Source organism: Ambystoma mexicanum, chromosome 8 (genome assembly GCF_040938575.1).
Source record: "Ambystoma mexicanum isolate Mex_15411 chromosome 8, UKY_AmexF1_1, whole genome shotgun sequence".
In the NCBI taxonomy this organism is placed as follows: domain Eukaryota; kingdom Metazoa; phylum Chordata; class Amphibia; order Caudata; family Ambystomatidae; genus Ambystoma; species Ambystoma mexicanum.
In genome coordinates, this window is record NC_090929.1 from 734,193,797 (window position 1) to 734,219,555 (window position 25,759).

The window sequence follows — 25,759 nt, forward strand, 5'->3', positions numbered from 1 at the left end:
CCAGAGAGGCCAGGAAATGTCACCAGCTTTTGTTGGTTATGCTGGTGCTCGTGCTGGCACAAGGCTGTGACCAAACAGACTCTGTCCAGGTGGATCACCCTCTGTATCGTGGAATGTTCTGGACATTTGGCAGACGGCTATGTGGGCTTTGTTGCACACATTTGTTGAACATTACTGTTTCGATTCTCAGTCTGGTCGGGATGCTCATTTTAGCAGGGATGTCCTTCAGAGTTTTTCTTGTCCTCCCTCCTGTAGGTTTTTGTACTGCCAGGAAAGTCTATCAAAGATGGGAAATCCACAGGAGGAAGAAATCCATTAGAAGAACAAATGACTTATCTCTCTGTAATGCTATTTCTGATGGAAGTTCCTCCTATGGATTCCTCATCGGCCCCCTACCTGCCCCTTGGTGGATAGCTATTTCACCTTGGTTCTGCAGACCTATATATATATATATCATCTGTCGCTTGTGGAATCTGCTTAGATCACATGCTATGCATAGGCCGACATCTAGTGGAAGCTGCGGAGTATTACAGTTGTTGTTTTCGAAAATCAAATGTACGTTGGCAGGGCCTGCCAGTAAACTATCCCTAGTGTGACGTCCACTGTACCCATGGCCCTTCGTGCGTTGAGGTCCCTCAGATTGTTTTTTTCCGTATCGTGAGCGGACACTTCTCGTGGAGTTCAATTTCGGCTGAAGCCATTTGCTTATCTTATGATAAGTTTTAAAAATAGTTACTCTTTCTCTCCTTTTTCTTCCGACATCGACAAATTCATCGATGCAATGGAAAAGACAAGACAGTGCTGACGGACAAATTCAAGATTCAACTGACCTTTTCGCCCTTGGAAGGCCCACCAGGCCTAGGCCCTTACAGCAGGGAGAGTGGGGGGCGGTCATTGTCCAATGCATTTTCCCACCCTTTCCCTTTCTCGCCCAAACATGGATAGAACACCTTTTTAAATTCTGCCCCACATGTAATAAAACATTTCTGTGGATCGACAAACACAGTGTGCAACCTGCGTGTAAACCACGACCACGACGAAGGGCACTGTTGAGCTTGCAAGCTCTTTAAACCGAAGACCCTTAAAGATCGCAGAACCAAGCGCTGGGCCCATCACTCAATGCAGGTCGAGGCCGCCATTGATTTGGAGGGAGCTTCCATTGACGGCAGCGTCGCCATCTTTTCGGGCGACGGGGAACAGCCATGTTCCCAAGTGGAGGCCCCCGACCCTAAGGGACAGGCCGGAAGCTCTGTTATGGGGACGACACCCGGCGGCAAGAGCACTTCCAATACACATGCCACTAAACCCACATCCCGAAGCGATGAGCCGGTGTTTTTGAGCTCCTTTTGGCATTTTAAGCGCATTTCTCGCGCTTAGCCCAAAATGGTGGCCTGGCTCCCAAAATGGCCAGACCACGAGGCTCTTTGTCCTGTCCGCTGACCGTCTTGCCCCCTTCACCTTCCCCAGGTCGAGCCGACCCGGGGCCTTCCTTATTTGGGCATGTACTTTCCCGCGAGAAACAGATGATTCGCGGGCTTCTACAGGCCTTGTGTGTGCCTCCAGGATATGGGCTGGGATGTCTGGTCCCAATACACATCCTGGGTGCCAGAGAGTCTAGTGTGGTGTGAATGCCTGGGACCACCGTGGTCCGTGATAGGTCCACGTATGGTGTGAGTGTTTGATGAGCGGATCTCCCATTGCGTCCCCTCCGTTTTGGCGCGAAGGGAACCGTGGATAAGAGGGGACTGGAAACGCCACTACCATGTCGATCTCCTGAGTTCTCACGAACAAGGGAATACAGGAGCCAAGTATCCTGCAACCACGAGGCTGAACCGAGGAGTCGCTGGTGACCCGCTGAAGGACTGCTCCTCTGCACTGCTGTCGCTTTGTGAAACCCTTTCTACCTCTGATCGAACCAGAAGGCCTGTACTGGTACTTCGACCCTTGGAATAGCGGGGACAGCTATTCTCGGCATCTTCACCATCTCCTGCACGTAAGCCTTCGGAAGTGTCTCTGGGCCATCCAGCAGACTGACCAGCCTACCCAGGAGTCTTGCTCTGTAACCGCCGCCAGGTTGTGTTGTATTTCGAGTCCTTGTCACTCTCACACGATTCGTACACTTGGCATTCCCAGGTCTGAAGTGAGTAGTGTACATTTGGCTGAGATGCACACGGCCGCTCCGTTGCCCTGCTGTGGTAACAAACTGTGCGGGTTCACTTCGTTTGGGACATCTTTAACTCAACTCTGCTGCTGCAGAATCTACACGACGACGAGACGTCCCCTGCTCCTATCTGAACCTGCCAGCGCTGAAACTGACGCGGAGAAGCCTGGGTCTGCTTGCATCAGGGACCGGTGAGTAGCATAGCTAGGAACTGGTCGCCCTCCTGCAGGAGGCCATAGCTTTTCCCCGCTGTGTCAAACAGCACGCCTTTCCGTACTCACGCTCTGCTTCTGCCCACAGTGGAGGCTGCGCTTGAGTCGCGGAACTCTGTTCTTCTTCATTTGTGCACCAAACTGAACTGCCTGATTCCCTCGAAGAGACTCCCCTTTTTGCCCGTTGGCACCAGCGTGTGCAGGTACTTTTGAGCACAAGGCTCCACTCTTCGTAGGGCTTGGACTTCCTTTTAATAGGTTGGCCTTCTGAACCTCTGCGCCTCCAGGACAGAGTTCAGAAATCCATCTTAACAGCCGGCGTTGACCAAACGCTCAGCTACAGCATCTAGGGGGAGATCTATAGATTACCTGTCCTCTGGGCACTCGAGGTCCTGGTCACCCCATGACGGGCCCCGGAAACCGAAGGACTCCGCCCGTAAAACAATATTGAACGAACGCTGATCGTCGGCAGACGAGGCGGAGGTGCACCCCACTACCGAGAGTCGCATCCTTAGTTGAAATCAGTAAAAAGCACTGGGTTGTCACACCTGGTTAAAGAATATGTTTCTGAGAGCATGTTAAAGGCTACTCATACCAGAATGTCTTCCTCCAAGAGTTCTCATCACAAGCACAAGTCCCACAAGGACAAGTCTCATAAAGACAGGTATACCCCTTCTAAGAAAGCAGTACCTGTCCCACAAGAAGAGGGTTCTTTGGCTGAGGCCTTACAGAATAAGGGTCTACCCACACATACACCCTTAGTACAAGTCCCTACCCCCGGGGTCATCCCCAGTTCAGCCCAATGTACTGCAGAGGACATAGATAGGGTGACGTCAAGAATTACCTTTTTTGCCAATACTTTCGAGAAAAAAACCCTCAGGCTATCGAAAACTTTCTAATTAGACCCCCTACTACTCAGGCTTCCAGCTCTCATCCCCTGACTGCAACTTCTCAGCCCCTGGCTTCATCCCAGCCACTAACAAAAAGGTCTCGTACACCAGCTGACCATCATGACATTCATACAGACACTGAATGGGGATAATGAGGACTACCAACACTCTAATCAATACTATGATGGTGAGGATGATGATGAAGAGGCATAAGTGTATAATATGTCTTCACTAATTCAACAGGATTCCCCAGTGCCTGATTCACCGGTAGGTAATCAGCCCCTCTTCAACGACATATTAATAAAAGCAGCTGAGCACTTCGGTATTCAAACACAGGAGACTCAGCAAGACAAAAACTTTGTTGAAGATATCTTGGGAGACAAGAAAGCTGCCTCCCAGTTCATCCCGATCTTAAAATCTGTCCTGAGAAGAAACCACCTTCACTGGAAACAGCCAATCAAACACAAGCAGTAAACACGCGGGTAGAAAAAACGTTTCCGCCCAGCGCCATCGGACCCTCTATATATCAGGGGACATCTTAAACCGGATTCGCTCGTTGTCACAACTACCCGAAAGAGGGCAGGTACACCACTAGCAATCCCAGTGTACCCCTAGCTGGACGACTGGCTGATCACAGGAGAATCACCCTATCTTTGCAAACAGAACACGCAAAGAACCATAAACCCTCTCTTCCAATTAGGCTTCTCAATAAACGAGAAAAAGTCCAGTCTTGTACCAAACACAATAAAAAAGTTCCTAGGAGCTCATTTAGATACAGGAGCAGGCTTAGCCTTTCCATCCTTGGAAAGCGTGCAAAACATGCTTCGGCAAATACCCCATTATCAAGCGGGTCTCCAGATAAGCGTATGCAAAACAATACATTTACTAGTCATGATGGCATTGTGCATATATCTAGTCCCACACGCACGTCTGCGCATGCGACCAATGCAGGAGTTTTTGGCGAAACAGTGGTCTCAGGCAAGTGGTCAGTGGGACGATCTAGTGGTTGTTTCACCAACACTAGTTCAGAGCCTACGCTGATGGACAAAAGAAAAACTGTTAAAGGGAAAACCCTTCCACAATCCGGAAGCGCAAGCAATCGTTACAACAGCCGCATCATTCTCCGGGTGGGGTGCTCATTACCACAGAGCTCATGGTCTGTGGACTCGCATCACGGCACAGAACCACATCAACCTACTTGAACTACTAGCAGTATTCAAAGCACTTCAAGCATTCAAATCGCAACTAACAAACCAGTCGATTCAAATTCTAACGTACAGCACCACTGCAATGTTCTATGTTAACAGACAGGGGGCGCACACTCTCCAAGTCTGTCCAAGTTGGTGCAGAAAATATGGAAATGGGCACTCAGACAGGGGATGTCCCTTTTCTCCCAACACGTTCCAGGGGTACTCAACACTCTAGCAGACTCTCTGAGCAGAGATCCCGACTTTCTGAACAGGGATCCCCTACCAGAGGAGCACGAGTGGCAACTAGACTCAAGTGTCGTAGACCACATCTTCTCTCAGTGGGGTTACCCCACACTAGACTTGTTCACTATAGGAGAAAACAAGCAATGCCCAGATTTCGCATCCAGGTTCCCGGAGTCAGACTCCAAGTGGCACGCCCTATGGATGAACTGGTCAGGGAAATTTGCTTACGCTCCACCCCCTTCCCCCCCCGCCCCCCCAAACCCAATAATGGGCAGGATAGTGAAAAAGATTCACAGAGAACATATGACGCTCATCCTGGTTGCTCCCATGAGGGCAAGACAGCCGTGGTATCCACATCTGCGCAAGCTGACAATGTGCTATCCCATCAAACTCCAGTGTCAGACCAACCTTTTAACCCAACAGCGGTGTGTGGATATCCTCAAAGAGGCACAAAAACCAAACACTAGGCACTGTTATTTCGACAAGTGGAGAAGATGTGTAATTTGGTGCCAGTCTAAATAAATAAACTCCATAGAATGTACTCCTTCACACATTGTAAATGATATGCTCCACTTGTTAGACTCAGGGTTAGTATTCAACTCCATAAAGGTCCACCTGGTGGCTTTATCAGCATATACCACCTCTCAAAGTAAAGTATTTTGGTGGAAAATTCCAGTCATTAAGGCATTCATAGAGGGAGTAAAGGGACAAATAAGCTACGGGGGTGGGCCAGTGAATGAAGGATGACAGGGTCCCACTAAATTAATGTATTACATGAACATTTTAATTTCATCCAATACAAAAATATATATATGCAGACTTTATTATGATGCACATACGTATCTATAGCTTAAAAAGAATTGTTCAACACAAATACCTAGACATCAGGCTCATACTCTAATATTCTCCACATTCACTCCCATACAGTCTCACAAAATAGCAATGGCTTTTTTCATTCTTCGTATAAAAAAAATGTCATGTTAAACATAGCTCAAGAAAATCATTGTACCACATATTCCGACCCTATCTTGAATACTGGTGTCGTTAAAAGTTTTGTTATAATTTCAAACTCCTTATTTAGTTGACACGTGTTTCGGTCTCATAGAACAGATAATAAAGTCCCTTTCTTTTTGCTGACCTTCCTCAGGACGTAAGGTCAAGATTGGTTGTCTTGCCTTTCATGGACTGGAGTAAGCCTCACCATCTATATAAAGAAACATACATAATAAAATAATTAAAACCCTATTATGGTTTCTTGTCATTCTTTTCTTGTTATTAGTGCAATTAATGTCATGCAACGCTATCCACAACTTGGATGCATACATCTCTCTCACCTCCTGGTGCTTAATTGGGGGGTGAGGTTGATGTAATGGAATAGATCCCTCGGAGGTGCCAGGAATGCTTCTGGTCCTATGAGCCAAAAATGGGACCAATACCCGTTTAGGTTGTCATTCTAACAAACCACGCTATCTTACTTGTTGCTACTACAATTGGTAGAATGATTATATATTTACTTACAGTTCACAACAGGGACGCGGCTCGAGTCCTGTGCTTGCGTTTTTCAAAGTGGCAAAGGCTCCCACCGGAGTACAATAGATATGCGTCCCTTATTCCCATCTCCTAAGAAAATAGAAGTAATCGAGGCATCAAATGTACATAATTATTTGATTAATTTTCAACCCAAATAATATGGGCTTACCCGCTATGCAGCGAGTCTTCAAATAGATGTTTTAGCTTGTAATTGGGATTGTTGGTAGTCACTCTAGGTTGTTTACGATTATTCTTGCTGTTAGGAAGCAAAAAACGAAAAACCAGAGAAAATAGGGTTATAAAAGTTTTTCACGATTACATCTAAACGGCACTACAAGCTATAGCGTATTATTTGTTATGCTTTTAGATGTATAATGCCCAAGCCTGGACCCTCGCGTTATGTGATAAAACATGCCACATGGTGGACTGGTGATAACCTCAGAACATCTATATATAACTGGCCGGTCCTCGTATGTAATAGGCCTCGCTGAACAAAGTGACATATCAGCATTTCTAAAGCCGCATAAACTCGCTTGCCGAAAAATGTCCCTGGAGCATGGTGCCCCCTAAGCAGATGTTGATCACCTGGGGGAGCTAATGCCTGGTACCGCTCCCCGTACCGTCCTCCAGTTGCTTTGCGTTGGCCTATGGCCAAATCCCACTTAACTTTGATATCATAGGGCTGCGTGCATATTAGTAGCACATGCTGCTTGTGTTGAGTGTTGCTCTTACCGGTCACCAGGGTCCTGTTTTCAAGGCTCCGTGTGGTGTAGTGTAGAATTCAATCTCTGGGTCTGCGCAATCTAATCCACTCGACTCCAGAGTCAGCGAGATAGGGAAAGGACAAATCCATATGAAACGAGACAATGGAAGTAAAAATAGGACTACGTCATCCATTGTCTCTGCGATTGAATTATCCTGGCCACGAAGGCAAAAACAAAAGAACAAGGGTATTCAATCTGGGCCAAAACCTCAAAACAAGTAGAAAAAGGGGTGTACAATTAATATATCTTGAATGTAATGTGTCTAGCTCATTACAGAGACTCAACATTAATAGAGAGCTCCAAAATGCCTCCGTAAAAAAGAAATGCTTGGAGACGCTGGTCATCATCTCTGCCTAGTTATAATGTATCAGCCAATAGTACAAGTATCTGACTCACCATCAGTGCTTCACAATATGAAAAAAAGGCCCATGTCCGGGGTCAAAATACTAGCAAAAGGGCTGTCCTGTAGTCCATTATGTTAGTAGAACCAAATTCGCCAATTTGCAGTAAAAAAGTGAAAAGAGTGGTAAAAAATGTGGTGGAAAATGTGGAAAAGTACAAAATACTATACAAGCAAGCCTAATTACTAATATGATGTTGAAGGCAGGATATCTCATTTTGTTGTGACCAAGGTGTTCATTCCACTGAAACATTTAGTCCACGCCGTACCGTGTCCAAGGTGTATATCCAGCGTTGTTCAATGCGATGGAGGATGGTGCGCATATCGCCTCCCGTCATATTGTTTTCATGGACTGCAGAACAAACCATCTCAAATCTGTATCTGTGTGATTATTTTGTACAAAATGATCTAGCAGTGGCTTGTCCACCACTCTGTTTCTTATGCAGGACCTATGTTCCGATATTCGTTGCCTGACTTCTCTAGTGGTTTTACGGATATATATCAGATGACAACGACACATAATGACATATATTATGTTCTTGGTGAGGCAATTGGTATGGTGTTAGTTTCCACAGCATCAAACCATGTTGGAATTCATATTTTGTTTCAGTAAGTGGACATGCCACACAATTCCCACACTTGTGATGGACTATAATGGGGGGGTAAGCCCCACTGATTCAAGATAGTCTGTTCTTTAGTGACATCCTTATAGGTATGTACCAGTTATTGGCTTATATTCTGCTTCCTTTTAAATGCAAAAAGTTTTTTTTTATGGAGGGACCCCGGCTGTTTCACTAACTTCCAGTTCTTGTTGATGATTTTCTTAATATCACAGCTTACAGGGTTAAAAGTCGTTAGGCAGACTAATTTTCACGTGTAGTGAGACAAATTTCTCTATCTGTATTCTGAGCTCTTTTCAACGGATCATTTATCAGTCTTCTGGGATATCCTCTTTCGGCATTGCCTCCCTTTAAGGTGTTCGGCATGTCTTTTTAATTCCTCTTTTTCGGTACAGTTACGGCGAATCCGTAAAAATTGACTGTACGGTAATTTTTGACGCAGGCCCGCTGGATGAAAACTTGAAAAATGAAGTAGGGAGTTTTTGTCGGTGTGCTTCTTGAATAGAGTAGTAATCAAAGCTCCCAGTGATTTTTTTTTTTTTTTTTTTATCATTAGGTCCAAAAACCTAACCTGTTTGAGGCTGTACTCCATTGTAAATTCGATGTTGGAATCACATGTGTTGAGCCATTCCTGAAAGATAAGGCGAGAAGCTAAAGATCCTCTCCAAATCAGGAATACGTCATCGATATACCTACACCATGTGCACAGGTGTTTGCAGAGTGTTGGGTGCTGTTCCAAGCAAAAGTAGCCCCCATGCTCACACCTTTTTCTTGTTTGCACAGTTGGTTTTTGTATAGAAAGAAATTTTCGGTCATGGCAAGACGGATACATTCCAGGACAAAGCCAGTAGGCGGTTGGTGGGGCTTATCACGTTTATCAAGAAAATCCCCTAGAACATAAGACACTCCATCTGCAGTATGGCCGTGTAAAGAGACGTAACATCCATGGTTACCAAAATGTCATCCTCCCCAATGTGTATGTCCTGAATGATTTTAATCATATCAGTCGAGTCTTTTACGAAAGATGGCATCTGTAGTACAAAAGGTTTTAGGAATACTTCAGAATACACAGACAGAGGTTCCAACAAAGAGTCGATGGCAGACACCATAGGTCTGCCTGGTGTTTTCTCCAAGTTCTTATGGATTTTAGGCAGTGTATAAATAGCTGCCTTTTTGGGCCATGTTTTATTCAAAAAACGGCCCTCTTCTTGACTAATCCATTCTTGACTGATGGCATGATTGGTAAGACTTTTAATTTTCCTCTTGTAGTCTAGCCGTAGGGCCCCTGTCTAATTTCTTGTATTTATTTATTTATTTATTTTATTTATTTTTTATTTATTCCATTTGTTATACGCCCAGACCCGGAGGTACCACGGCGTAGTTACAGACAATGGGAGAATGCAATCTTAGAAAGAACATAAAGGTATACAGGAGTAGCAATCAAAAAATATACAGTTATATGCAGGGCAGTCAGGAATAAATAAATAATATACAAAATATACAAAGCAGTCAGGTATAAGTAGTTACTAGGAGGGGGTAGGTAGGTGCTCTGTTTCAGTTAGAACTTGTTGAAGAGCCAAGTCTTCAGGAGGCTTTTGAATTTGGGGAATGAGGTTTCATTCATAATGCGGGAGGGTAGCGCGTTCCAGTGTCTGGGGGCCAGTGTTTTGAAGCTACTGCCCCCTGCTTTCTCTCTTTTGTATCTGGGGGTTTCGAGGAGTGCGTTTCTGTTGGACCTGAGGAGTCTGGTCTGGGGCTTCATCATGACAGTGTTGTTGAGGTATTTGGGCGCTTTGTTGGCCCTACATTTGTGGGTGATGCTCAGGGTTTTAAATATAATTCTGGCTTGTATGGGGAGCCAGTGGTGGTCTCTTCTGGTGTTGGAGATATGTTCAGATTTTTTGATGCCTAGAGCTGCTCTGAGGGCTTTGTTCTGCACGAGTTGAAGTTTGGCTATATTGGCTTTGGATGTGCCAAGGAATAGAATATTGCAATAGTCTAGCTTAGACAGTATGAGTGCTCTGGCTAGAGTGACACAGTTGTTGGTTGAGAGGAATTTACGGCTGAGGGAGATGAGTTTGGAGGTGTAGGAAGTGGACGAAGCTCATATGTTTATTTGTTTGGACATGGATAGTGTTGCATCTAAGTACACGCCAAGGGTCTTGACTTGTTTGAGAACAGGGATTATGGTTCCATCGATGGTGAATGATTTGAAAGCGGGCTCAAGGGTGTTGATTTTGCTGGAGGAGCCTAGTATGAGCAGCTCGGTTTTGTCGTCGTTGAGACAGAGGCTGTTGTTAGCCATCCAGTTTTGGATGAGTGAGTAGATTTGGTTAACCAGGAGGGAGTCTTGTTCGTGATTGCCTGAGAGGGGAATGAGGATTTGGGTATCATCGGCGAAATTAGTATAGATGACACCCATGGCATCCAGGGCTGCAAATAATAGCTTGGTGTAGGCATTATACAAGGTAGGGGATAGGCAGGAGCCTTGCGGCACACCTGCAGGGACAGGCACTGGGTCTGCTGATTCTATGCCGATGGATACTCTGGAAGTCCTGTCAGCCAAGAAAGATTTGATCTAGTTGGTAGCGTTCTGTGCTAGGTTGAAATTGTTTGCTAGAGTGTTGCAGAGTTTATCGTGATCAACCAGATCGAAGGCCGCTGAGAGGTCCAAGAGCATCAGAAGGCAGATTTTACCTGCTTCTCTGGTGGCATCCATTTGGATCTTCAGATCAAGGAGGGCTGTCTCTGTGCTATGGTTGGGACGGAATCCTGACTGGCGGTCTCCTAGTAAGTGATGTTGTTCCAAGTGGTTCTGGATTTGGCAGTAGGCTATTTTGTTGATTATTTTTAGGAGAAATGGGACCGTTGTAATGGGTCGGTAATTAGTGGGTATTGTTGGGTCCACGGAAGGTTTTTTTAGAAGTGGTGTCACCCAAGCTTTTTTGATACTAGTGGGGACTGTGTTTGTGAGAAAAGAGGAGTTGATGAATTCAGTGATGATAGGTGTGAGAGTGGGGGTGCATAGTTTCACTAGATGGGCGGGGAATTGGTCTTCCTTGCAGTTGGAAGCCTTGAGTTTCATTATGGTGTTGAATACCTCTTTATTAGTCACTGGCCTGAATTGAAATGGGGGCCAGTAGTGACATTTGATGTGGTCATTGATATGGTGGGTGGAGATTTGTCAGCTAGGAGTGTTTTTTTACTATCAATTTTGTTTTGTAGTAGGAGGATTTTAGATGAGAGTGCGTTTTGAATAGTGGTGCACCAGTCTTTGCTAGCGTTAGAGGGTGCTGAAGTTTGACAAGGGCTTTCGAGTTCTCTAAGGATAGTAAAGAGTTCTTTACTATCTGAGGCCGCATTCGTAATGCAGATGTTGAGGGCATTGGCTTTTTGGGTGATTATTGCTGATTTATAGGTTTTGTTGGCTTCAGCGAAGGCTGATGCTGATTCTGGGGTGTTGTTTTTCTTATGGAGGTGTTCAAGTGATCTTTTTGTGCGTCATAAGGTTACAAGCTCCTCATTGAACCTCAGTATGAGATACTGTCACTCAGGAGGCGCAGGCATTCAGCTTCATATTCTGTCGTGCCCAAGATGACAATCCCACCCCCTTTATCCGCCGGTTTCATAGTTATTTCTGCCACCTCACATCATTTCTTGAGGCTATTTCTCTCTTCACGGCTTAGATTGTCAGGTTTCTAATTCTTTTTATCGATAGCATCCAACACGTGCTTGGTTACTATATTTGTCTAGGTATTTGTGTTGAACAATTCTTTTTAAGCCATAGATACGTATGTGTATCATAATAAAGTCTGCATACATATATTTTTGTATTGGATAAAATAAAAATGTTCATGTAATACATAGATTTAGTGGGACCTTGTCATCCTTCATTCACTGGTCCACACCCGTAGCTTATTTACTTCTTTTGCCTGAGGGACCAGGAATTATAGTGCAGGCACCCCCTTTTTGTATCAAATCTGGGGAGTAAAGGGACTCCAGTCTCCATTTTCTAACCCACCGCCAGGATGGGATCTCAATGTAGCACTTGCACAGCTCATGGGGCCCCATTCGAGACTATGCATAAGTTACGTCTTAAAAACCTGACATACTAGACTGCCTTCTTTGTGGATATTACTTCCATAAGAAGAGTTAGTGAATAGCAAGCAGTGTCACTGCAGGGCCCTTTCTTTATCATCCATAAAGTTAAATTGGTTGTACGTTACTCATCCTAGGTTCTCCCCTAAATTTATTTCGAAATTCCACGTGAACCAATCCATTGAGCTTGCGGCTTTCTTTCAGAATCCAACTAGCTCGGCTGAGGTAAAACTACACACACCAGATGTGTGGAGGGCGGTCCTTTACTACGTAAACAAGACCAGGCCCCTTAGAAAAACAGACCAACTGTAGCACCAGGCAGAGAGGGAGACCGCATTTCCAAGAGTGCCATCTGCAGATGGATAGTCAGATGTATCCAACAATGCTATTCTTTATCAAACAAGACCCTGGCTTTTACACCAAGAGCTCACTCCACACAGAGCAAATGTCCCCTTACACAGCATTTGCAAAGCAGCTACATGGAGCTCAATACACACTTTCACTCAGCATTAATGCATTGACACTCATTCCTAGACAGATGCACAGGTGGAACAAGCGGTTCTAAGATATCTGTTCGCCCATGAACCTTCTCACATCCCAACACCTTCTCCTAACACTGCTCGCTGATATATGCATAGCATGTGATCTAAGCAGATTCCACAAGCCTCAGAAGGGATACATTACTCACCGTAATCATATTTCTGATGCTTGTATCTGCTTAGATTCACATGCAGCCACCCTTCCTCCCCTGACAGAAGGTGCATAGATGTTATATGAGCCTTTGTTATCTATCTGCTTGGATACACCTGTACTCACGCTACACTTCATGCAACCTCATGTCAGAACAAAACTATCTGAGGGACCTCGACGCGTGAAGGACCATGGGTACAGTGGACGTCACACTAGGGATAGTATTACTGACACGCCCTGTCGACGTCCCTTTTCGAGTTTTGAAAACAACTGTAAAACTCAGTAGCTTCCACTAGATGTCGGCCTATGCATAGCATGTGAATCTGAGCAGATACAAGCATCAGAAATACGATTACAGTGAGTAATGTATCATATGTATGTGTTTCTGAGGCTTGTGGAATCTGCTTAGATCACATACTGTGCATTGGCCGACATCTAGTGGAAGCTGTGGAGTTTTACAGTTGTTATCGAAATGGTCTTCTCAAGATATTGACAGAGTGAAGAGAAGAATGACCTTTATGGCCAATTTTTTTCAAAAAAGAACCCTGATTACCTTCAGAGCTTCAGCTCCACTCCCCCCACCACAGCTCCATCTGGTTCGCAAGCCTCTGCCTTACCTACTCAACCCCCTTCTAAGAGGTCTCGTTCAAATGTTCCTTACAGAGTACAGTCATAGATCTCTATGACCCGGAATATCTCTCTTTTGTAGAGGACCCGTATTAAGGGAATGATGAGTACCAAGAGGAAGACCATGAAGCCAATATGTACTCTATAGATTCCCCTCTTAATCAAGACACTCCAGTTGTCAATTCTCCTATTGATAATCAACACCTCCTCAATGAAGTACTAGCTAAGGTGGCTGAGCACTTTGATTCACACACAGGAGGTACAGGAGGATAAAGACTTTGCAGAATAAATCCTTGGGGATAAAAAGACAGTGGTCCAGTTTATCCCGCTACTGAAATCAGTGCAGCGCACAATACAGCCATCTTTAGAAGCCCCTAATCTCACACGGACGTAAACCCACGTGTAGAGAAATTATTCAGACCCACACCTTCAGACCAATTATATATTAGAGGGGAACTGAAACCAGACTCTTTAGTTGTAACTACAACTAGAAAAAGAGCAGGCACACCCCGTGCTTCCTCCGAGGCTCCACCTGATAAGGAGAGCAAAAGGTTTTTACGCCATGGGCAGAAAGGTTGCCTCCTCTGCGGCCTATCAGACCAGGATAGCGAACAATGCCAACTCCCTTGGCTAGTTACAACTGCCACAAGTGGGAGAAAATGTCTGCTTTACTTTCGTCTGCCCCAGAGCCACTAAAATTCCAACTAGCACAGGTGGCTGCAGATGGGAGGGCAGTGTCTAGCTGTCTCCTTAAAACCAATTCTGACGCTATGGACAATGCCAGGAGAATCATTGCACAAGGGACCGTTATTAAAAGGCATGCATGGCTGCGCCAGTCAGGTTTTAGACCAGAAACGCAGGCCACTCTTATAAACATGCCGGTTGAACCTATCGTGCTCTTCGGTAAGGCCGTAGAAGACTCCCTTAAAACAGCAAAGGACGAGTATGACACTCTTAAATTTTTAGGTCAACTCACTTACAAGCCTTCAGGACAGAGGGCTAACGGACATTTTTGCCGTTTTCGAGGCCAGAACTCTCAATGAGGATCCAGCTACAATCAAGGTCAGGGTTCCTCCTGGCAAAATAATCAAGGCCCATCCTCCCAGGGTTATCCCAGAGGACAATGCAGAGGTCGGGGCAGAGGCCCTGCTCCAGGTGGCACACCACCTCAGAGCAAGTGACGTTCCGCTTCAGGTGCCCTTCAGGAGGACACATTTCCCGCTTCACCCACGCATGGGAGGAATCACCTCAGACAGATGGGTGCTGCCACAGTAGCAGGCGGATACTGTATAGAACTACTCCAACATCCCCACGACAGAATATCCACTCAGAAGAACATCAGCGTATCCTTCTCGAAGAGATAGCCACACTTCTATTAAAGGACACCATCAGTCGTCCCGGCCAACCAAGTAAACGGGGATATTTATTCAACTTACTTCCTTGTGCCAAAGAAAGATCTAACAATGCGCCCAGTATTAGATTTGTGCCCTGCAAACAAGTATGTCAAGTCACAAAAGTTCTGCTTGACTACACTACAAGAGGTAATACTTCTACTAAAAAGGGGGATTACATGGCAACACTGGATATGAGAGATGCCTATTTTCATATTGCAATGTTCCCAGCGCACAGAAGATTCTTGCGTTTCAAGATAGCGAACCAGCATTACCAATTCAAGGTGCTGCCCTTTGGAATAGCTTTGGCTCCAAGGGTATTCATAAAGGTACTGGCAGCGTGGCAGCGCACCTATGCAGGGAAGCAATCCCAGTGTACCCTTACCTGGACGACTGACTCATTACAGGGGAATCACCCCAGGTTTTCAGCCAAAACATTCAGAGACAAATCAACCTCCTCCTTCAATTGGGCTTCTCCATCAATGAGAAAAAGTCAAGCCTAGAGCCAAGCACTTCAAAACAGTTCCTAGGAGCTGTCTTAAACACAGAAGAGGGGTTGGTGTTTCCATCAGAGGAAAGAGTAACGGCCGCTAGATAAGGGTGCGCAAAACTATGCATTTAATAGGTATGATGGCATCTTGCATTTACCTGGTTCCTACCGCGCCTGCGACCCATGCAGCAGTGGTTGGCGAAACAGTGGTCTCAAGCAAATGGTCAGTGGGACGATCTAGTGGTTGTTTCGCCAACACTTGTACAAAACCTTTGCTGGTGGACAAGAGAAAATCTAACGAAAGGGAAGCCTTTCTACGATCCAGAAGTACAGGCAGTTGTCATGACAGACGCCTCTCTGGCAGGGTGGCGGGCTTCACCACACAGCTCAGGGTCTGTGGTCTTGCACTGTAGCTCAGAACCACATCAGTCTGCTGGAACTTCTGGCAGTATTCAAAGCCCTTCAGGCATTCGAACCCCATTTAAAAAAAAACTATCTGTGCAGATCCTAACAGACAGCACTACAGCAATGTTTTGCACAGCAAATTTGGAAATGGGCATTAAACAGAAGGTGTTCCTGTCATCACAACATGTTCCAAGGGAACTCAACTCTCTAGCCGACTTGTTGAGCAGAGATCCACTACCTACCAGAGGAACATGAGTGGCTTCTACACGAAGGAATCGTAGAACACCTCTTCTCCCAATGGGGTTTCCCAACTATAGACTTATTCGCCACAAGCGAAAACAGTCCATGCCCAGACTTTGCGTCCAGGTTCCCCCAGCCAGGCTCCAAGGGGGAAAGCCCTATGGATGAACTGGTCAGGGAAATTTGCTTACGCTTCCCCCCCCCCCAACGTGTCTCATGAGGAAAGTGGTGAACAGGATGCACAAGGAACCGATTACGCTTATCCTAGTTGCTCCTACGTGGGCAAGACTGCCATGGTATCCACATATGTGCAAACTGGCGATGTGCGATCCCATCAAACTCCCGTGCCAGCACAACCTACTCACCCAGCACGAAGGACTAACAGTGCACCCGCAGCCGCACTCAATGATCTTTGCAGCATGGCTCCTGAGGTCATAGAGTTCGGACATCTCAACCTGCTACTGAGATGCATGGATATCTTGAAAAAATCAATAAAACCAAACACAAGGCACTGTTACTTTGACAAATGGAGAAGATTCATAATTTGGTGCCAGGCTAAACAGATCAACCCCATAGAATGTACTCCATCCCACATTCTAACGTATATGCTCCATTTGCTAGATGCAGGGTTGGTATTGAACTCCCTGGCGGCGTTGTCAGCCTACACAACCTCTCACAATAACATCTAATTGTGGAAACTACCGGTCATCAAGACATTTATGGAAGGAGTGAAGAGACTCCACCCTCCAATTTCTAACCTGCCGCCAGGTTGGGACTCAATGTGGTACTCGCTAAGCTCATAGGACCCCCTTTCGAGCCTATGCACAAGTCTAGTCTCAAACACCTGACTTATAAAACTGCCTTCTTTGTGACTATCACTACCATAAGAAGGGTTAGTGAAATCCAAGCAGTGTCGGTGCAGGATCCTTTCTTTGTTGTACACAAAGACAAGCTGGTTTTACATACTCACCCTAGGTTCTCACTTAAATTCATCTCCAAATTTCATGTAAAGCAGTCAATTGAGCTACTGGCTTTCTTCCAGGAACCCAACAGCTCAGCTGAGCTAAAACTCCACAAACTAGATGTGAGGAGAGCGGTCCTCTATTACGTAGACAAGACCAGACTGCTAAGAAAAACAGATCAATTGTTTGTCTCCATAGCGCCAGGCAGAGAAGGTGACCACATCTCTAAGAATGTCATCTCTAGCTGGATAGTCAGATGTATTCAACTGTGCTATTCCCTATCAGATAAAACACTGCCTTTTATGCCCAGGGCCCACTCCACAAGAGGTACTGGAGCCACTCTGGCTTTCATTGCAAATGTCGCCTTAGGCAGTATTTGCAAGGCAGCTACATGGAGCTCTGTACATACTTTCACTCAGCACTACTGCATTGACACCCATTCCAAGACAGATACACAAATGGGACAAACGGTTCTAAGACATTTATTCGCTCATGAACCTTCTCACATCCCACCTCCTTCTTCCACTGCTCGCTAATCTATGCACAGCATGTGATCTAAGGAGATTCCACAAGCCTAAGAAGGGATACATTACTCACCGTAATCCTATTTCTGATGCGTGTATCTGCTTAGATTCACATGCGACCCACCCTTTCTCCCCTCCGAGAGAAGGCGCATGAATGCCTATGAACTTGTCTGATAAGTATCTGCTTGGTTACAACTGTACTCGAGCTACACCTCATGCTACCTCGTGTCAGAAAAATAACAATCTAAGGCACCTACGCATGTGAGGGATCATGTGTACAGTGGATGTAACACTAGGGATAGTATTGATGGCACACCCACTTGACGTCCCTGTTCGATTTTCGAAAACAACAATTGTAATACTCTGCAGGTTCCACTAGATGTCGGCCTATGCACAGCATGTGAATCTAAGCAGATACAAGCATCAGAAATACGATTACAGTGAGTAATGTATCATATATATTTTGGTCCCGACGTTTCAAAGGAGCAGCTGTGTTGGGAGATAGATATCAAACATCAGGAATTTGTGCGGGGAACATAAATCAGAATGCACATTACCAAGAGGTAGGTAAGTAGTTCTAGAACGTTTTTTGTTCTCTGAATTATACATATATTTATGTATAGTTTTATCCAACTGTTGGAATTCTTCACTGACCGCGATTTAATTTATTTTATCTAAAGATTTGAATACTCTTTAGTGCATGCTAAATAGAAAACTTTAATGAGAAATTTACTGTGCCACAACATACTAATTTGTCCTTTCAGATAAGCTTGCAAAATTATTATATTTCTGTGGAAAGGTTTTCTAATACGTTGCCTATTTTGTTTCAGTCAAAGAAAATCACAAAGGGCGTCCCTTTTATTTGAAGATGATGTTAATAATGAAGGAACGCTCTTTTCTTCAAAACCGGTATCCAACTCTCCTGCTCTTCAGATTTTGGTATGTTTTGTTCAGCTAAAGGGTGGAAATATATTCGTACCGCCCCGCCTTTTCCCCACCAACCTATGAGCTTTCATTAGTTGATATCCAATATTACTTTTATCACAAATATGGCTACCTGGCACAGAACCTTGCAATAATGTTCAGCATTTAAAAAGTAAACCGAAAGTGTCTTGGTATTCCTAACAACTCTAACATGGTGCCAACTATTGTTAATGTTGTTTATGTTGTTTATTATTGTTTATTGCAAGTAAGGCAATTGCATCTTTCCTGTCGACTCCCGGATTGTCTTATTAGCCACCTGTTTCGGGAAATGAATTGGCATTAGCCTGCACCTTTTTTAAAACAAAGAAAAGAAATCATAATGTCACCTGGTATCAAGATGTCCTGGCGAAGCACCGCCTGATGATCACCTTCCTACTTATGCCCACTACATGCCCTATTTAATGAGGGGGGTGGGGGGAGGGGGGTGGGGGGGTGGGGGGGTGTGTGTGTGTGTGTGTGTGTGTGTGTGTGTGTGCGTGCGTGCGTGCGTGCGTGCGTGTGTGTGTGTGTGTGTGTGTTGTTTTTGTTTGATTTTATTGGTTGGGGGGGTTATGATTTTGTACTGCACTGGTGGGGAAGGCGCTAGGCAAGGAACTGCAACCGGATCTGTCAGACCCTCTGAGTCGGGCGAGTAAAGAAGTGGCAGCCGCAGCAGTAGACGCGGACATGCTGTGAGAGACTAATGAGTTGCCCTTGGACAGGAGACCCCACGGCGCTCCGCCGTAAACTTCCAGCTGCAAATAGACCTTTTGAATACTAAATTAATGATCAGCAGCATTTTTGGCTTAACACACATGCTGAGAGAAACCAAAATAAGAAAGTTTATAACTGTTATTATCCAAGTAATGAAAGAGTAATATTGAAAGAAGTCTGTCATTACCATTGTCCAACGGAGGGGGGAGCAGTATTAACCCCACGGAGTGATCACCATTGGCAAAGTAAAGAGGATGCAGTATTAGAACAAAACTGTAAACAGTATTGCCAAAGCAAAGAGGATGCAATAAGTGAATCAGATGACAACCAGCATTGCCTAAGCCAAGGAAAGGTCATTAGAAAAAAAAGGGGAACCCGCTTTCTTGGAGAGAGAAACTTGAATCGACAGTTAACTGATGTGATAGTAGAAACTCAGAGTTGTCAGGAAAGTTACCCTCCATGGGGAGTTTGTCAAAGTGGAGAGGAACATAAGCTTTGTTGCACGTGGCCAATCAATCATTGGAACACACAGCATCAATAGGACGGCATCAATGGGTGTTGCATTCTTATAGAAGAAAGTGTGAAGTTTACTGTAATTGAAAGTCAAAGACTTTACTGATATTTTGAAGTGAACCACACTGTAGACTACTTGTAGTGTTAGGAGATTCATTCTGGCAGGAGAGTGCACCAGAAAATGGAAGTTTAGTGTTAGTCCTGGCAGGTTAGGAGCGCAAGAAGAAGTTGTTGGTAGGTAAAGGGTCCAAGCCACGGAAGTCTAGGTATGCGGGGCTTTCGACGGACGATTCGAGGGGCGAATCTCTGCATCGTCGTCCGAAGTCCAGTGGGTCTCGGTCCCGAAGTCGGTCCCGCCACTCCTCTGCCTCTTCGAGGCACTCCCGGAAGCGCCGTCATCTGTCGCCTTCCCCGTCCTCATCCGAGGACTCCGCCCGTCAGCGAGTTGCTTATCCCACCAAGCATGCGACGCCGGAGGAATGGGCTTCCTTCGGGAAGAAAATGTTGGCGATTCTCGAATCGCAGGGCACTGGTCTGTCCGCGCCTCCGAGTGGGGTCTGTCGTGATCGGTCGAGAGACACCGCTCGCACTTCTTTGGGCTCGGGTGGTCGGCACGATTCGCGGGAGAGGTCCCACAAGATCAAGGGGAATCGTTCTCGTCATGCCCAGTTCACGTCACGGTCCTCGACGTGCTCGAGACCGTGTACACGGTGGTGTCTTCGAGGAAGACGTCGACGCTGGTGGCGCCGAGGTCGTTGACGGACTCTTTCGAGTCCCCGCCTCCAAAGAAGTCGTCGACGCCATCGGCGCCCAGGCTGTCGAGGGACACGCTCGGGGCTCCGGCCTCGAGGCCTGTGTCGACGCCATCGATGCTGTCGGCGCCGCGTTCGACGTCGACGCTGATTCACTCTACGCCCTCGACGCCTTTTGAGGCTGTAGCGACGGGGGTACCTTGGAGCTCGGTGGAACCCCCTAGAAAGGCTCTGGCCAAGGTCAAGCATGGCTTTGTTCCACATTCTGTGCCTTCTTACCGCCATCTTGAGTTTATTTCAGAGGTGGATGAGGGCTCTGATGATGGCATGGTTCCTGATACGGTGCCAGACGAGATACTCTCGGGCCATAGCCAAATTGAGGACCTGCGGCAGTCCTTGCACGATGCCAGTGAGCTGGACACCTCGCCGGAGGTGGAGTTTTGTAGGCCTGAGCCTGGCACTCATGCTGACTCCTCGTACCGCCGCCTTATGTCCAGGGTCACAAGTACTTGGGGTGGTCTGCTCCCCCGGGCGATTTATTTTCAGGATGACCTTACGGATATCCTCGACCAAGGTCCACCAACTGACCCGGTACTGCCATTCCATATGGCCCTACAGAGGAGGGTGGCGGCGGCTTGGACTGCTCCGGAGAGTCTCCTGGCAGTGGGAAAGTCTTTGCCGCGAAAATACCGCCCAGCCAGTAGTGTCCCCTGCAACTTGACCAAGCACCCCACTCCGGAGAGTTTGGTGGTGCAGGCGGCTACGGCCCCGGCAAAGCAGGCGTCGTATCCTACCATCCCTCCTGATGGGCACGACAAGCGTTTTGACTGCTGGGCGAAGAAAGTATTTTCTTCAGGCGGTATGGCGCTTCAGGCTGCCAACTCTGTATGTGCCTTGTCGCGTTTCATGCACACTCAGTGGAACTGTTTCCTTAGCGGCTGAACATATTCCCGAAGGGGACGAACGGGATGGTTTCCTTGCCATGGTTCAGGATGGCAAGCATGCTATGTGTGAGGCCGTTCAGTCGGGGTTGGACATGGCAGATTGCGTCAGCTGGTCCATGGCGGCGAGCACCGTAATACGCAGGTTTGCATGGTTGCGCAAGTTTGCATTTGCTCCTGATGTGCAGGCCCGGCTCCTCAACATGCCCTTTGACAGGGAACATCTTTTTGGCAGCAAGGCTGACGAGAGCCTTGAGAGGTTGCAGACCTCAAAAGCTGCAGCAAAGTCGTTGGGCGCTGCAGTTCGCCAACCTCTGCCTTTTCATCCTAGGGGACAGCAATGGAGGGGAGGTTCCTTTTGTTATTACTCATCCTTTGGTAAAGCGAGAGGATCTGCCAGTCAAAGGGGCCACCATAGGAGTGCCAGAGGTGGTAAACAAGGTACTCGAGGTGCCAAGGCCGCTCGGCCAGTTGCCTCTTTGCCCTCAGGCAACGCCGCAGCCGCTTCAGCTCAGTCATGAGGCCATGTCCCATGGTTCCCCGGTTGGGGGAAGGCTGGCGCAGCATCTTGTAGAATGGCGTGCCATTACTTCAGATGTGTGGGTTCTGGAGATCATAACCCACGGCTACTGTCTTCCTTTCCGGCAGAGGCCTCAAGACAATCCACCGTGGAATCTCTCTTTGAAGAGTCCTGATCCGCTCCTTGCGCAGGAAATTCAATCCCTGCTGGATAAAGGCGCCATAGAACTGTTGCCTGTAGCGGAGAGGAACAAGGGATGGTATTCCCCTTATTTTTTGATTTCCAAGAAAGACAGGGGATTGAGACCCATCATGGACTTGCACGGTTTGAACAAACTCCTCAGGAAGGACAAATTCAAGATGGTTACTCTCTCTCACGTCCTCTAGGCCCTTCAACTTCAGGACTGGTTGGTGTCTCTCGACCTCAAGGACGCTTATTTTCTTGTGCCGATACATCCAAAGCACAAGAAGTACCTGAGGTTCGCGGTTGCCGACTCACACTTTCAGTTTCGGGTCCTGCTGTTTGGATTGACCTCCGCCCCAAGGGTCTATGGTAGTGGTGGCAACGCACCTCAGGAAAGGGGGGATTCACGTCTACCCCTACCCGGACGATTGGTTGATCAGGGCGCGCTCTCCCGAGCAAGTCCTGGATCATCTGTCAGTCACCTGCCGCTCCCTCCACAAGCTGGGCTTCTCCCTCAACTTAAAGAAGTCCGATTTGACACCAACTCAGAAGCTCCAGTACATCGGAGTAGTGCTCGACACGTCCCTGGGGCAGTGTTTTCCTTCCTAGCTGAGGGCTCATCACATTCAGCAGATGGTGCACAAGTTTCAGCTTGCCCAGAGTCTCCCCGCGTTTGAGTTCTTGAGATTGCTCGGCCTCATGGCATCCTGCATTCTTCTGGTGCCAGAGGCCAGGTTGCGGATGAGATCTTTGCAATGGGCACTCAAGCTCCAGTGGTCTCAGTCCTCTGGCAGGATGTCGGACCCTGTTCAGGTGCCGTCCTCGGTCGTCCAGGACCTTCTATGGTGGGCCGTCGAAGACAATCTGATGAAGGGGGCTCCATTTTGGCTACCCTGGCTGGAGGTGATGATCATGACGGACGCATCCCTCATGCGATGAGGGGCTCGTGTCAACAAGTTGACAGTCAGCGGTCGTTGGTCTCCGTCGGAGTCCAGACTCCATATCAATCTGTTGGAGCTGAGGGCCGTCAGGCTAGCCCTGAAGGCTTTTCTGCCGACTGTGCAAGGGAAGAATGTCCTGATCCTGACGGACAACACAGTGGCCATACACTACCTCAACAAAAAGAGGGGGGCAGGGTCACTTCCTCTGTGCAGGGAGGCAATGCAGCTCTGGTTCTGGGCAATCCAGCAGGAAGTTTCGATCTCGGCAGTTCATCTGGCCGGAGACTAAAACGAGACGGCGGACGCTCTGAGCAGGCAGAGCGCAATCTTTCACGAGTGGGAGTTGGCTCAGGAGATTCTCCTGGAGATCTTTGCCCTTTGGGGGACCCCTCAAGTGGATCTCTTCGCCTCCAGTGTCAACCGGAAGTGCAAGAGGTTCTGCTCGCGGGAATTTCCTCCAAAAGGAGCCTTAGGAGGCGCGTTCGTGGTGGAGTGGTCATTCCCACTGCTGTACGCGTTTCCTCCAGTTCCCGTCATCCCGCAAGTACTGCAGAGGTTACGGAGTTTCGGTTCCCGGATGATCCTCATTGCTCCGGCGTGGGCCCGGGGAATGTGGTACCCGGACCTTCTCGACTTGTCTATCTGCTCTCCACGTCGTCTTCCCTACCGAAACGATCTGCTCTCACGGGAGGAGGGGTCAGGTTCTCCATCCAGAGGTCAGATCCATCAACCTTCACGCTTGGTTTCTGAAAGCTTGAGGTATAAGGATTGGGACCTCCCTGAAGACGTGATGGAGTTGTTGCTCTCAGCCAGATAGCCAGCAACAAAGTCCCTGTACCGTTGCCGTTGGTAAAAGTTCTGCGACTGGTGCAGGGTTAAGAATGTGGATCCTTTTGCATGTGACATTCCCATGGTTCTGTCTTTTTTGCTTTCTTTGGCCCACAGGGGCTTGCAAGTGCGTACCGTTAAAGGTTACCTGGTGGCACTGTCCATATTAAAGCGCTCGTCTGAAGAGTGTTCCTATTTTAAAATTCCTTTAATTTCTCAGTTTCTGAAAGGGCTCACTAATGTGTTCTGATGGGTGCTCCGTTTGAGCCTTTGCATTCATGCCCTTTGAGACTGTTAACCCTTAAAACTGTATTTTCGGTTGCGGTCACTTCCGCTCGCCGAGTGAGTGAGTTACAGGCACTTTCAGTTAAGCCACCCTTCACTGTGTTTCATAAGGACAGGGCTGTCCTTAGAGTTCGGCCTTCCTTTCTTCCGAAGGTGGTGTCGGAATTTCATTTAGGCCAGAAGGTTGTTCTTCCGGCCTTTTATCCTCCTCCACATCCTGGTAAGGAAGAGGAGAGGCTCCATAGACTTGATCCTAGGAGAGCGTTAAGCTTTTATATTTCACGCATGTCCCGGGTCAGAGTGGACGATCAACTCTTCATTGGTTACGCTGGACAGCGTTTGGGACAAGCTGCGACGAAACAGACTGTCATGCTGGATTATTTTGGCTATCTCTGAGTGTTACCGCTTGGCGGGTAAGGACCCACCGGTCGGCTTGCGGGCCCATTCTACCAGGGGTATGGCTGCCTCTACTGCCCTACAGAGGGGTGTTCCTTTTCGTAACATCTGTGATGCAGCCAACTGGGCTTCGGTACATACTTTTGTAGGTCACTACTCCCTCGATTCCATCCGTGGGCAGGATCTGGCCTTTGGCAAGGCAGTCCTTTACTCCGCAATTTGATTGGGCATTCTAAATTTCTGTTTTCCAAATTCTTTTCCTCCCTCCTTGTATTGGTACTGCTTTGGGAGTCTGTCATAGATATGGAATACGTCGAGGACCCAATCCCCTCGAAGAACAAGTTACTCTCTTACCTGGTAACGTTCTTTCGATGGGATGGTCCGACGACATATTCCATATCGCTCCCCCCCTGCCTTCCCCGCTACAGAATTTCTTATGCGATTGCAGCTTACGTTTCCGCAAGGCTTTGTGGGTCAGACTGGCAGAAGACTGGTGCCACACGTTCTGGGAAAAACTACAACTGAGGCTACGGGCGTCGTGCATCTTACTTATAAAATTCAGTGACGTCGGCCGTCTCAGGAGGTCCTCGAGGGCGCCGTATCGACGTCATCGACGCAGGACACAGACGCCGAAGATTTTCCAAAGCAGCCCAGCTGTGGTGATTACATGTCATAGATATGGAATACGTCGTCGGACCATCCCATCGAAAGAACGTGACCAGGTAAGAGACTAACTTGTTCGTTTCAAGGCCCGACAAGGCAATGGAGGGGGAACAGAGGGAAGACCGAGACAACGATCTTACTAGGCCAGGTGACATTGAGATGGCTCAAGTGCAGGGGAGGTGGAAGGGGACGGGGGCAGTGCAGTGCATAGGATAAACAGTAATAAATAAGACAATAAATAAAAGTGCGACCAGCTGGTGGCAAGTGCAAGGGTACATGCAGGTATAAGGTGTCAAGTGCTGGTCGGGCGCTGTAGGGATACAGAACAGTCCCTGAATGCAAGGGTTACTGGGGGCGGGGAACAGTGCAGGTGTGCAACTGCCGGGGAGGGGCATGGGCCAGAGATCAGAGGGTAGCCAGGTGACCAGTGCAGTGTCACTTTCAGCCAGGAGATCAGCGGGGGAGAGGAGGAGAGAAAGCAGGAGCAAAGAGGAAGGTCTTGAGGTGCTTCCAGAACCAGAGATGGTTCTTCTCAATTTCAGAGAGGCAGGGAGGGGCTGTTCCAGAGGGAGGCCCCAGCAGAAGAGGGAGATCTACCACCAACTTGTTGCTTGGAGAAGCGA

At 47.3% G+C, this 25,759-nt stretch overlaps 1 protein-coding gene across 5 annotated transcripts in view; it reads left to right on the top strand.

The window, feature by feature from the left end:
• Nucleotides 1-25,759, top strand: part of WASHC2C (WASH complex subunit 2C) — a 2,476,852-nt gene that overhangs the window by 1,822,054 nt on the left and 629,039 nt on the right. For all 5 annotated transcript variants that reach the window (XM_069610545.1, XM_069610544.1, XM_069610547.1 and 2 more), the window contains one exon: nucleotides 18,268-18,376. In XM_069610545.1, coding sequence (XP_069466646.1) covers nucleotides 18,268-18,376 — 109 coding nt within the window. The remainder of the gene's footprint in view (nucleotides 1-18,267; nucleotides 18,377-25,759) is intronic.